This window comes from Mobula hypostoma, chromosome 25 (genome assembly GCF_963921235.1).
Source record: "Mobula hypostoma chromosome 25, sMobHyp1.1, whole genome shotgun sequence".
Lineage (NCBI taxonomy): Eukaryota > Metazoa > Chordata > Chondrichthyes > Myliobatiformes > Myliobatidae > Mobula > Mobula hypostoma.
The window spans coordinates 23,674,248-23,688,134 of record NC_086121.1 but is presented as its reverse complement, the minus strand read 5'-3'; the positions used below and the strand labels follow the sequence as shown (position 1 = coordinate 23,688,134).

The 13,887-nt window shown below is 35.7% G+C and overlaps 1 protein-coding gene across 2 annotated transcripts in view; it reads right to left on the bottom strand.

Annotated features, from left to right (window-relative positions):
* Nucleotides 1-13,887, bottom strand: part of capzb (capping actin protein of muscle Z-line subunit beta) — a 113,064-nt gene that overhangs the window by 38,379 nt on the left and 60,798 nt on the right. For both annotated transcript variants that reach the window (XM_063033521.1, XM_063033522.1), the window contains exon 3: nucleotides 5,058-5,179. In XM_063033521.1, coding sequence (XP_062889591.1) covers nucleotides 5,058-5,179 — 122 coding nt within the window. The remainder of the gene's footprint in view (nucleotides 1-5,057; nucleotides 5,180-13,887) is intronic.

Genomic DNA, 13,887 nt, shown 5'->3' with positions numbered 1-13,887 from the left:
TTACCTTAATTAACTGGTGTTCAGTCACTAACCATCAAACTTAAGGATGAAGAGGCACCCTTGGTACTACATGCCATCTTTCCAAGAGTCTGTCATAAGTGCCATAGCCAAATGAACAATTCTGTTCCATTTATACCTTAAAAGAATGTGATATAGTTTTTGCGAAGTGCCACAACAAATATATTAAGAGTGATGTAGAGCATTGACCTATATCTATACTTATGTTTATCAAATTATTTAAAAGTTAGCAGTGCAATATTTTCTGCTTTCTGAACGGTCAGGTCATCAAAGCCATTCACCACATCTGGGATTAAACTCCATCCAGGTAGTCCTGCCAATGGTTCCAAAATTATATTTTCATTAATTTTTGCTTTGGTCCTTACTTTGCATAATATATTCTTCTATTCTATTCTTCACTTTAATCCTTTTTAGCTTTTTTCTCAAATAATTTAAATTGCTTGATCTCTCAGTTGTTTGATAAAAGTATACAGAGCAACCATCTTCCTGCAATACTCTGAGCAAGTGCTCTGCATTTACTAGCTGCACTCCCACCAATACTTAAAAAATAGTTTTTCTTGAACCAAAATATTGAGCAGATGATCTTGCAAATTCCAACAATCATTTGCCTTTCTAATTAAGATTTGTTTGTCACTGAAGCTGACTCAAACTTTATTCTCTATTTTTGATACCTCTTAACAAAATGGCCTCTATGGTATTTCTCATATTTAAAGTTATTTGATCCATAAAATTCTGTCACAGCACACCTCCAATTGTGAAAAATGCATTATTGTGATATTTTAAATGTGATATTTAAAAATGAATAATTTCTAAAGTAAATATCGCAGGCAGATTCAAACACAAACATTGCTTTAAAAGAAGTTGCACTGAAAAGAAAATTGGCAGAGTTCACACATGTTTACGTGGCATAAAAGCTTGTTTATTTATATGATACAATACAGAATGAAAAGGACAAAATATTAAACACAGATGTTACCAATGGCAGAAGTAAAGAGTTTGCACAGCAATCTTAAGCACAAAGCACAATTTAAAGATGCCGATTAACTTAATTTGTTAACCCCTACTGTCCAAGACTGTTGAGCATCAATACTTCCTTTGGCTTCACAGAAACATATAACATGGAGATCCAATGGAAGAAGTGATATCTGTTTCAGATATTAAGACTGAACTAAAAGAATATTAAATGCTTTATAAATTAATTTCAATGTCTCTGAACAAGGATGGCACAGAACACGAACAGTCTTGCGGCACAATGTGCAGTTTAAAATTGAGATTTCTTTACTAAAGTTTTAATCAACTCAATTTTCAATCTTCATGTAGATTAGCTATATTAGTTGATCGAAACAGCATCATCTACATTCATATTTTTAATTTGCTACCTACTGTACAACTTTAAAAGGATGCACACTGGAAATTCTCTTTTCACCTTCTGGTGGCTAACTCCTTAAACAAGCTGCAACATACTGGCTCATTTGTCATCATAAACAAGAGATTTCAAAGTTACTGAAAATGGACAACTGCAATCTATTTTTCTATTTTCATAGTCCTTTAAAATTCAACAGTACTCACAAGTACATTGGACTACTCCAAGAGTAAACATAAAATTTGGGCTTTTTTTTTAAAACCACAGAAGAATAATGTAGCAGTTAAGATGGACCCACTCTGGGGAACTTTAAGATAGCCTCACAAATTGTATGAAGAACACTGGAAGTTCTCTAGGTCCAGGGCAATATTCTTCCTTCAACAAATGCCAAAATATAAATTAGTTATTCGTCCCATCACCATTAATGAGTTACTGTTTACTATCTACGTTACAGTCATTGTATTTCAAAGTAATTTTATATAGTGTTTTAGAAAGTTCTTTCAGATTCTCCTGGTTGGAGAATCTGAAATCTAATCAATCTATGGCTAGTTAATCACAATACAGGAAAAATTACACTCTCCCACCCCCAAGTCACAGCCCTGCTAGTCACTGTGCATTATATTTTCTCCCCAGCATGCCCAGCTTTATTGTAATCAAATTACTTTCATCAATTGTCGGTATTAAATCTCTCAAGTCATCAAAAGAAATTCTATTGATTTATTTATTTGGTGAAACAGTGCAGAACAGGCCCTTCCAGCCCAGCAAGCCACCTATATTAACAGTAGCCTAATTATAGGACAATTTACAAAGACCAATTAACATACTAACTGATACATCTTTGGACTATAGGAGGAAACCAGAGCACCAGGAGGAAACACACAAAGTGATGGGGAGAAGGTACAAACACTTATAGATGGTGCCAGAATTGAACTCCGACACCCTGAGCTGTAACAGTATCGCAGCAACTGCTACATAGCATGGTTTTCAGTGAGCAAATTCAATAAGTCAGTTAGTCAACATGGTGTTAATCTCTAAGCAAGAGAATTCTTACTAAAAGCACTTCATTGATTCCCAGAATGATTTTTCTGATCACTGGAAGGAGAAATGATTGTTTTGATAGTGACCACAATGAGCGTAGAATAGGAAGAGCCTGAGGCAGGCGGGTACATACAGCCCATAGTTATGAACAACATTGCCAGAAGCTTTAGCTATCATCCTATCAAAATATCTTCTACAGTAGTCATTAAGGACTTAATATTGAATTAAAATGATTTTAATAAAATTCAGGTTTTACATTTTAGTATTCCTACATGAACACACTTTTCTTTAAAAAGTACTCATTGAAGACATTTGGAAAACATCAGTGGCTCCAAACACCACAAATTTCACAACAAGTATTAAAATTTAATGACAGGTGATTCTGGTAAATGTCATTTCAGATTAAGAAAACGTGACCTTCAAGGTCCCAGCATATTAGGCAGGCATATGTAACAAAATTATCAAGAGCCATGGTAACAATAGATGCCAAGCATTCTGCATTCAATAACTACAACCAAACCAATTCAAGGGGAAAAACAAACTATATGAAGGTCAGGTCACAATAATGTCCATTTGCCTTAGTTAAGCTCAAAAACAGAACTGACACATGTAAACAACAGAACGTGTGTTTAAACTAGAAGATGAAATGTTGAAGACAGTGCTTTTTGTTCAGTTCTTCTACTTTGTTATTTCTCTCTGCAGAATGAATGCATTTGTAACTGACATTTTGCTTTCCTTGCTCAAAACTGAATGGCTTGCACTATATGGCTTTCTGTTGCATTTATTGTACGGCTTTTAAAGGCTTATTAAACTGTACTTGCAGAAACCCACCATTTCAAATCTCCATCATCCAAAGATGCTGCCAAAATGGAAGAGATGCCTATTTCCTGGAATGTATCCGTGCATTTTTAAGCAGTACAATATTTATCAGGAGATATTCTTGGAACATGTGGCTCAAGGATTTGCCCCCAAGAAAGCATTTTTGCATACAGATAATGTATTTTTTAAATCCCCATACTAGTTAACAAGTTAAAGCACATTTTACATGTGCAACAAAAAGCCACATGGCCTTAGTCAATGACTAGATGGAACATGTATTTTCCCCCCCCACAGAGAATGTTTCTTTGCTAAAGCTAACGACTTCAAACTGTGTAGCTGGCACCAGTTTCCTCATAAGGATTTCATTTAAAAGAGAAATGCAGGAAAGAAAGCATGTGTAGATCTCAGAAGAAAACAATGTGAGAAATCTGAAGTCCCAAATGTATTTGTTTTAGAAACTAGATCGTGCCCCAGATATTAAGTTAACTGGCGCATTTATATTCTATATAAATATCAGAGTTTAAGAAAAGATACTATTAATATCTGGAGAGGTCTTTGACACTTACAAATCTTTGGGAACACAGTGAATCATGCATAAAGAGTAGAATATTCCCTTGCTTCCTACAAAAAAGGGTGGACTGATCCCAGAAGTTCAGATTTAGTCATCATATGCTGTTACTTGATCATTTATATCAAATAAAAAGAAACAGATTTATTTAATTAAAACAATCTGAAAGACAAAACTAAAGTTGCAACAATTTTTTAATTAAGCCCATGTTATTTCTATTTTCATCCAGACACCTCCAAGCTATCAGAAAATCAAAAACTGTTGAAAATGTATGTCCAATAAAATATGTACAACCTGCAATTTGAATGACAAGTGGAACATGCAACATTTTGAGAACAATTTATTTCTTTTGGAGCTTGCAGGGCAAGTGAGTACCAGTAACCTTGAATCAAAAGAGAAATGAAAGTAATCTTTGCACTGAACAAGAGGCTTTGCTACCCTTGAGATCAGAGACACCAAGTAACGAGCCTGAGGAGTATCTGATCATCAAGAATAGAGATGAAAAGATTTTCAACATCTAAAATTTGATCCATCTGTGGAGGGTGATATATTGGAATGGAAATAATGTCCCAATAACATTACTTGGGGTGGGGGCCAGCATCAAAACTCATAGGCAAACCTAATGTTATACATACAAGAGAGACATAGCAAGTGACTCAATAATGAATAAACTTATCCAATGGCTATGGCAAATTGTAGCTTTTAGCACATGTAAGCAATGTCTCAGACTCTTAACTCCTAAGTTTATTACATGAATGACATACTTCTATTTAATATTAGCTTTGCCTCAGTGAAGACACTCCCATTATTTCGCTATTACTTAGTCCTGTATGGAAACGAATCATTAACAAGTAAAACAAACAGAAAATAGAAAGTAACAGTTCAAAATTACCTTAAAATCAAATGTTGTTCAGAAATCAAACCTGCTTCTACCTGCTTGGGTCACATGCAATTTCAGGCCTGGCAATTAAGTTCAACTCAATATTGTCTCTAATTTATACAATATGTATCATATTGTTGATACTAAAAGATGATATTTTGATTCATTCTTCATTCACGCAATTCCATCCAAACTTCCAGTCAGGCAATTTAGTGAATGAGACAGTAAAACACAAAATGCATTGAGTACTCAAAGCTTTGAGGGCTTACCTGAGCTTTAACCAAGGAATGAACAGCGGTGAAATTACTGTAAAATTTGCATTTCTCTTTTGGTTAAATGTCTACACCATGCTTCCATTTCAATGATCTCACCTGTATGAGTCACCATCTCTATTATAGTCACAAAGTAAGTAATCCTTTCCAACCACTTTATCCCTGGCAATCTTTAGTGGCTGATCAACTGATGATAATAGGTCTTCACAGAGATTTGGAACCTGTTTGCAAAAATAAATAAATGAAATATTATAAGACATCTTAACAAGGTATGCAAAAATAGAAAATTCATGCAATTCAGTGGGATCCATGGTTATTTAAAACACAATTACTTGATCCCTCACCTTTTAAAACTACTGCTACAAAAAGAAACAGATCAATTAAAACATTTAACACAAACTTGTAAATGTTAAACTGAACAAGCTTCTGCTTTCAGAATGGTCCCAACAAAATCTTGTTCATCTGCTTGAATGAACATTGTAGCAAGCCAAACACAGCATGATCTGAAGCTCAGCAGCAGAAACTGCTGTAACCACAGAATAAGACAACACATATTCAAACTTATGCAATCAATCCTCTTTCGTACTTTGTATATAATGTCTGAAAAGAAAGTGAGGACACTAGTCTATAAATCAGAAAAATTAATGAATGAAAATCAATCTATAACAGTTTTATTTAAGACAGCTTTATATTAAGCCAAAAATGGATTCTAAACATAATGAAAGTTTATTGAAAACAACTTATTAAATTAAATATTTTTCAATCTTTAAATAGAATTATGCAGACTTTTGTAATAAAAAAAAGATTAAGTTTAAAAAGGTGGCACACGTCTAATATTATGGTTCCAATTTTAAATTCGATAATCTTAATGCAACTATTATACTGATACACTTTGCCACATTTCAACTGCTTCAAGTATCTTAAATATTATTGAATGGAACTTTGAATTAGCTGCCACTCTTTTAACTTTGCGATTTTTTTTGGGGGGGGAGATATTGAAGTCAAACTTCCACACAAATTTGAATTTAAATTTGTTTTGAGAACAAGTTCCAATTCAAATGATACTTCCAGCTTCCATCATAATGTAAAATCCAGTCAGAGTGTGTTAGTTTTATTACATCAACCACTGCTTATCTCTCAGTGCTTCAAGAATCAACCATGTTCAAGAATTCATATGCAGACATCATGCCAAATGTCTAGATATTTTAAAAAGTACTTTCTTAGAATGAACTTCCATGAATGTCCAGGGATTTTGTACATTAAAATCTTACTTTTATTTGTTATAAAACAAAGCTTTTTTTTGGATATCAAATTTAGATAGGCATGTCTTGCACTTCCCCAAACTTCACACACAAACTCTTATTTTCCACAATCATTAGCCTCAAGCAAAGATTCTATATGAACGTAGAGAACATTTCAGAGTTTAATTTGTAAATATTAAACTTGGTAAGGCTACAGAAAGATACAACGGACAAACTAGAAAAGTTTAAAAACTGAATAGATAACAGAATCATTATACAGAAAGTATTAAGATGGGTAGTTATCAAGAAAAGTTAAAGCAGCTCTGTACAAACTCTCAAAACAAAAGAGTTGAAGGTAGGGGCTAATTAAACAACTGAATTAAAACACTTATACTGACCAACATTAACAGAAAAGGGCATCAGGCAAGACTCACAATAGTACAAAAACATATGAACTGTTCACGCTCCCAACAAATATTCAGTTCACTGCGATCAATAAAAAGTGGCTTACAAACATCTCAGTATATTTTTTTACTTGTGCACAACCAAAAGGCAAAATATTAATGAAACAGCAAAGTATTGCTGTCATTACACCAACTCTTCCACAGGTGTCTCCCTTCTCAGTAAGCAAAGCAACTCAGTAACAGGAAATAAAATAATTGGAAAATAATGAATACAGGGAGATTTAACTAAATACAAGTGAATAAAACAACTGATTGTTTTGATTGTGACCCATGCAAGCGTATCATAGGAAGTAGTTTTTATAGTTAATGAAATTTAGGAATTTCATTAAATTTTTTAAATTGCTTTATAGCAGAATTTCAGGTTTATCTGAAGATAGCTAAATCAACAAATACTACTTTTCAACTCTTCTAGAGAAGAGGTAAACAGAAAAATATTCCATTACACAGGTAAAGAAATTAAAAGGATAACTATGAAAAGTAGATAAATCTTTGTGGTTTGTTTTACATAATATTCTATGTTTCATATGCAGGTTGTTGATCTCTTTATCGCAGCATCCAGCATCGCCTACAGTCAGACAATAATAAAGGTACTTAAAAGTTACTGGTAATTCTTACACTACAAAATGGCAGACATAATCATATTATTATATACCAGCATATGCATTAAAAGAAACAAATATTAGCAACATGCCAGCACAGCTACATTCCTGTGCGGACCTACAACAGCTGCATGAAGTTTTAATATCTGATATAAGTAAAACCGGGCATTCAGAAGAGTGTTTTATAAATTTATTCCACTTTTTTTATTATGCCCTTGCGTGGTCTCATCATGAGGTACTATGGCACACAGAACTGTTTGAAAAGCAATTTAAAATACACCTAGGGGATTCAGTGTATAAATACCAGATTTCAAAATAGCGTCATAAAGCAGAGGTCAAGCTGTGAAGGAATGTTAACAAAGGAAAGTACTTAGAACTAGAGCTTGCACAGGATGCAATCTATATATTTCGGACTATACAGTCCTTATTGAATGTAAAATGTATTTACGGTCAGAAATCTTGTGCTGTATGCAATATGTAAGAATTTATAATCAGAATTTGCATTGTGTCGAATATATTAAGATCAAAGGGCTCATGCTGTATACATTCTCGACAGATTTGAAATCAATTTGTCCTTTATTGAATCAATAGTACTTAGGTTTGAAAGATTTGTATGATACACAATTTATGACCATAGTTTTAAGTAGAACTATGCTATGGAAAAAGTACACTGTCACCCACATCACTGTGTGAAGCCCGATCCATAATTATGCTTTTTAACTTTCATCCACTGCCTGAAGCCCCATACCCAAATACTTATTTTAAAATGGGACATGGGCACAAACCATGAGAGATTAGTAGAGTCTGCATTCATCTCTAGCGTTATCAAAATAGGAATCACTAATTTCAGTTTTATACGCACATTATCAGCACATGGAAAGTTGGTCATATTGGTCCGTTTAAACAGAGTGGTTGGAATTTGAAGGAAGGCCATGGATTAATTACTTTAATTGATACTACACAGTTCTGGTGACCAGAATTTCATTCTGACCTCAGGTGCATGTTTTGCCTGTGGATGAATGAGTTTTCTCCAGGTGCTCCAGTTCCCTTCAATATGTCTAAGACATGTAGGCGGGTTAACTGATTAAATTAAGGTTATAAGGAAACAAGTGCTGAAATAGGAAAGGTGGGAATGCTGGGACCAGGCATAGATTGAACAGGCCAAATGCTTCTATGCTGTAATACAATATGGAAATGTGAAAAGTATGGCCTGGATTTTTAAAAAACACATTAATTAGGATACAAATTTATACATACTGTGTTTAAGGAACAAAAAGGTTAGATCACCAGCATTATGTTTTTTTTTAAAAAGGCTTTGAGATGTCATTTTAAACACAGCATATTGCTCATCTTTTCCAATATTTTTGCAAACTGAAAATACTGAGAAATGAATTCATATTAAAAATTGCTTGCAGTTGTGTACTGTAACAAGGCCAAAAAGGCAATAATCTCTAATCCTTCCTTCATTGAATTATTTGATTCCAATCTGGCTAATGCAGGCCAAACACATTTCCTCTCGCACGTGTAGACCATAAAAATGCATTTTCTTACTTTTTGGGGAAAGAGAGAACAATTCAAAACTTGGATTAATAATGTCTCTACATTACACCTCAAAGAATCTGAAAAGTGCCATATAAAAAGACAAGTCAAATCACTGAAATGGGACACAAGGAAGCTAAATAGTGTCTGGGATTAGTTTATTGATACGAGGGATGATTGATAAGTTTGTGACCTAAGGTAGAAGGAGATGAGTTAAACAGCTCTCTTTACAAGCACGTGCAGTTCAACTGTTTGAGTGATTATGCAGAAAGTTTGAAGTTAATAACTCATTTCCTTCTACCTTAGGCCACAAACCTATCAATCACCCCTGCTGTGGGCCACTTCTGGAGGTCCAAGACACCGACTTCTACAAAGAAGGGATCCGTATGCGCCACAACTGCTGGACTAAGTGTGTAAATGTAGGGGGACTATGTTGAAAAGTAAATGTGTTATGTTTTCTAAAATTGACTCCTTTTACCTCAGGCCACGAAGTTATCAATCACCCCTCGTATTCTAATTCCACCAATTTTTGAAGAATAATTGTCAAGATAGTTGATACATCAGCACATTTCTTTCATCAACAAACATCAGATTTTGAAAGCAGGCAAGCAATGTTTCCAAAAATGGACATGCATCTAGCATTGCCATACATATGTTTTTAAATTCTCTGATATTTTGCAGGACACACATCTGGCACAACCACATTTGCATTTTTAAGTACTTTGATATTTTGCTGAGCTGTTCACCTGACTATTTCTACTTCCAAAACTCAGCAAAAATACAGGATGACCTGCTCCTGCAGTTTTATATCCGGACCACACTGCAACAAAAACAAACCCGGATTCTCCAGGGCAAGTTTCAGCTGTTCAAACTGTGTGGTACAAATCCAATAATGCTGGAGAGTGTGCAGCTGGGGAAAAGTTATGCAAAATAAGTAACACTACATAAGTATGAAGAAAACCATCATTAGAAAGGATGAAACTAGCAAACTGTTTAAAATACTTTCAGAACAATGCTTCCATTATTCAGCATCTAAGAAAGCTTTTCAGTGTGGTTAGTTAACCAAATAATACTACTTTAATTAATATTACCTAGCTGATTGCTATGTAATCTCAAAAGTATACAGGATTTCAAAGATAGGATTTAAAGAATAGGTGTTGCTCTTAAAATGACTAAACAGATCTCACTGGATCTGTCCTTTTGCAATACACACAATTACTGTTTTAGATGGTTGAATGGCAGCCCAAAAATACTGGCAGGCACTAAACTGTTGACATAGAAACTGTGCTACAACTAGGTGCTATTGGTCACAAATTATATTAAAAAAATTAAGTATGTCATGTTATCAGGTGGTAACATTACAACAAGCAAGATGAAAGAATTTACCACTCAGGATCAATAAAGTATTTATTACTATGATGATGATGATGATGAGGGGTTAGGCCAGGGCATGTAGGTGGTAATGTCGAGAAACTGCCCAAATTATTTGCTGCTGTGGTGTTTTTATAAAGCGCCATTAGATCAATTGTTGTCAAAAACCAGGACAATGGAATATCAAACATCAAATTCCTTTTGCTTCACTCAGTTTCTGGTTATGTCAGTCAGTGGTCAAAGGTTATTAACAGAGCGCAGTACTTTATATATTACCACTTTTAACTTTGCTTTTAATGGTTGCTGTGACTCTGTCCTAAAATATATTTCAGATTTGTATGAACACACAGCATCTTTTAAAAGCTGCAAAGCTTGCATGCAGTAAATCAAAAACTGTCTAAATATATTTCGTTAGAACTTTGTCATTAAGGATCTTCTCCATTTTCACAAACAACCTACTACAAATCTAAACCTCATCTTCAATTGAGCCAAAAGCAAAATGCTGGAAATCTGAAATAAAAACTCTGTGAGTGAGGTATCTCCTATGGTGAAGGGAATACCCATCTTTTCTCAGGAAAAGTTTCTTTCATCCCCTCTCCCTACCCAACCCAGACTATTCTTAGGTGGAATGGCCCAAGTTGAATTATATTTACTGAATATCGAAAGGCCTAGATAGAGTGGACATGAGGAGGATGTATTCAGTTGTGGGAGAGTCTAGACCAGAGGTCAAAGCCTCAGAATACAAAGAAAAACTTTTAGAACAGAGGAATGTGATGAATCTGTGGATTTCTTTGCCACAGATGATTGTGGAGGCCAAGTCATTTGAGTACATTTAAATCAGAGCTTGATATATTCTTGATTAGTAAGGACATCAGGTATTACGGTGAGAAGGCAGGAAAAGAAGGTTGAGAGGGACAAATAAGACATGGTGGAATGTTAGAGCAGACCTGATGGGCCGCATGGCCTGCTTCTGCTTCTATGTCTTTATGGTCCTACTTCAAAGAATGTGAGATTCTTGTGATATTTGTCCCTAATCTGGTCACTACCTGCAAGTAAATAAAACATATTACCTCAAGATTCACCAAGTTTAACTCATTGCTATAGAGTATTCAGATATCAGATAGTTTGCTTGATAATGCTCATCTTACCATACAGGAGAGAGTCGTTGGGTCCATGCCAGCTCTTCTATTTCCATGTACCCCTGCAACTTATTCTTCCTCCCATCAACACTCATTTGACTTTGTTTTGCCATTAATCTATATTAAGGGTTATATTTTAACCTACAGCACATTTTTGGAGGAATGGAGCACATAAAAAAACATCCAGAGAATGTGTAATCTTAACACTGACAGTATCCAAGGTTAGGATCAAATTCGAGCTATGGAGCAGCAGAATTAACTGCTGGCCACAAAGTCAAATACAAGCTAGTTAAAGCAAATTACTTATGACAGTTGTTATCAATGCAACAAATGACCAAAGATAGTTTTAAGCTAACCTTGGATAACTTCCAGAGAACTTACAAATAACCCCTCCTCTGGCAATGACAATCAAAAATTATACTTTTAACAAATATAAATATTTTAATTAAACCAACAATAGGACCTGCTGCAAAATACAGAATTCACCTTTTAGTGTCGTATGGCAGTATTAACATAGAATTCACCAGCGTGCATTTTTAGACTTTAAAATGATTAATAAACAATAGTTTACAAATAAATCCTACAAAATTATTAATTTCCCAGCAAGGTAAGCTTAGTTTCTTTCATTTTCCTCTAAGAGGTCAAAATACAGAGCAAAGTAGGTTTTATTTGCATGTATTCTTAAAAAGTTGACAAAATGTCAAAGTTTGGATGGGCATGGGAGGCCCTGACCCAATGAATTGTGCACTGGAGTTGAGCTGAATATCACCACTTGATAAAGAGAAAGGATCTAGTGCTTTCCTGGCATATATGACGAATAAACACTTCTCGGGCTTCCAGCCAGGTATAAGTATCGATTATAACCAATGACAAACTCGGACATCTTCATCAGAACCTTAAGGCTGGAAAAGATGTGCTTTTTGCAAAAAATAAAAGATTGTCAGCTCTTCATCAGGGGTGATCCAGCTACGTAGTCAAGAATTCTGTCCTCCTATTGGACAAAACTGGATGATAATGTTTTAACTCTTCACGTTAAACTGCAAATACATTAAAAAACAGGCTTTAAAGCATGCATGCCATTATAAAGCATGTAAAACCACTCAAATAAGAGCTATCCCACTCCATCAGGAAGGCAAAATGGGAGCATCCTCAGAGAATTTACAGTCACTTCTGCAATACCAGAGACATAAGGCACATGTGGCAAGAAATTCAAAGGATTACAGACTACGATTCTACCCTGTACTTCAGTGGCCAGGACGCTTCACTGCCTGAGAGGGTGAATATCTTCTACACCTGATTTTATGTGCAAAACAAAGGGCTGGCAAGGAAGGCACCCCTCCTGCCAGAGTCAACCCACGCAAAGCTGCGGAGCCCAATAATATACCAGGTCAGGTTTTGAAATACTGTAGCCCAGCTAACAGAGGTGCTGACAGATATATCCAACACCTCTCTGAAACAATCCATTGTACCCTCAGTTTTCAAGGCAGCAACCAGCTTCCAGTGCCAAAGAAGGCAGTAGTATCCTGCCTAAATGACTATCATCTGGTGGCATTAACATCAACCATTCTGAAATGTTTTGAGCAGCTGGTCACCGAGTTACTTCTGGGGCGCTTAGCGGCGACTCGAGTAGCAGCAGTACTCTCAATGGATACAGTTAAGTATTCTCGTTTCAGCCCGAAACACAACTGCTTCCAAGGTCAGTACAGTCAACAAAGATATTTTAATGCATATAAACGAAATATTGCCACTTAAAACTGACGGAAACAACACCAACAAACAACAGGAATTCTGCAGATGCTGGAAATTCAAGCAACATACATCAAAGTTGCTGGTGAACGCAGCAGGCCAAGCAGCATCTATAGGAAGAGGCGCAGTCGACGTTTCAGGCCGAGACCCTTCGTCAGAAACAACACCAATTATGGTCGGAAGCGCCCACGTAGGATACCACAGAGGAAGCGTGGCTGTAGAGTGGGGTTACAAGTGTGTTTAAGGAAACAGGGTTTTAAACTCCCTATACCGACTATCCTGCTGGCAAATGTGCAGTCTCTGGTGAATAAAATCGATGATCTCAGAGCTAAGGTGATCTCTGCTGAATCAGAGGGACATTAGAACTGAATGTGTCCCTAATTTCAGGGAATCCTAGTTAACCCCTTCTGTACCAGATGCTGCGATTCAGATCGACAGGTTTACTATACACTGCCAGGATAGATCTATGGAGTCTTTCAAAATCAGAGGTGGAGGAGTATGCCTCATGATCAACTCTTCTTGGTGCACAAACATATCAGTGCTGTCCCAATTCTGCTCACCAGACCTGGAATATCTAGCAGTTAAGTGCCATCCTTTTCACCTACCATGGAAGTTCTCTGGGGTCATTTTAGTAGCGGTATACATTCCACCTCAGGCCAATATCAATCAGGCTTTAGATGATCTGAGCAATGGGATCAACATGCAGGAAATAGCACATCCTAATGCCTTCACCATTGTCTTGGGAGATTTTAACCAGGAAAGTCTGGAAAAAAATCACTAAGCAACTACCATCAACAGATCATTTGCAATACTAGAGGAAACAACACACT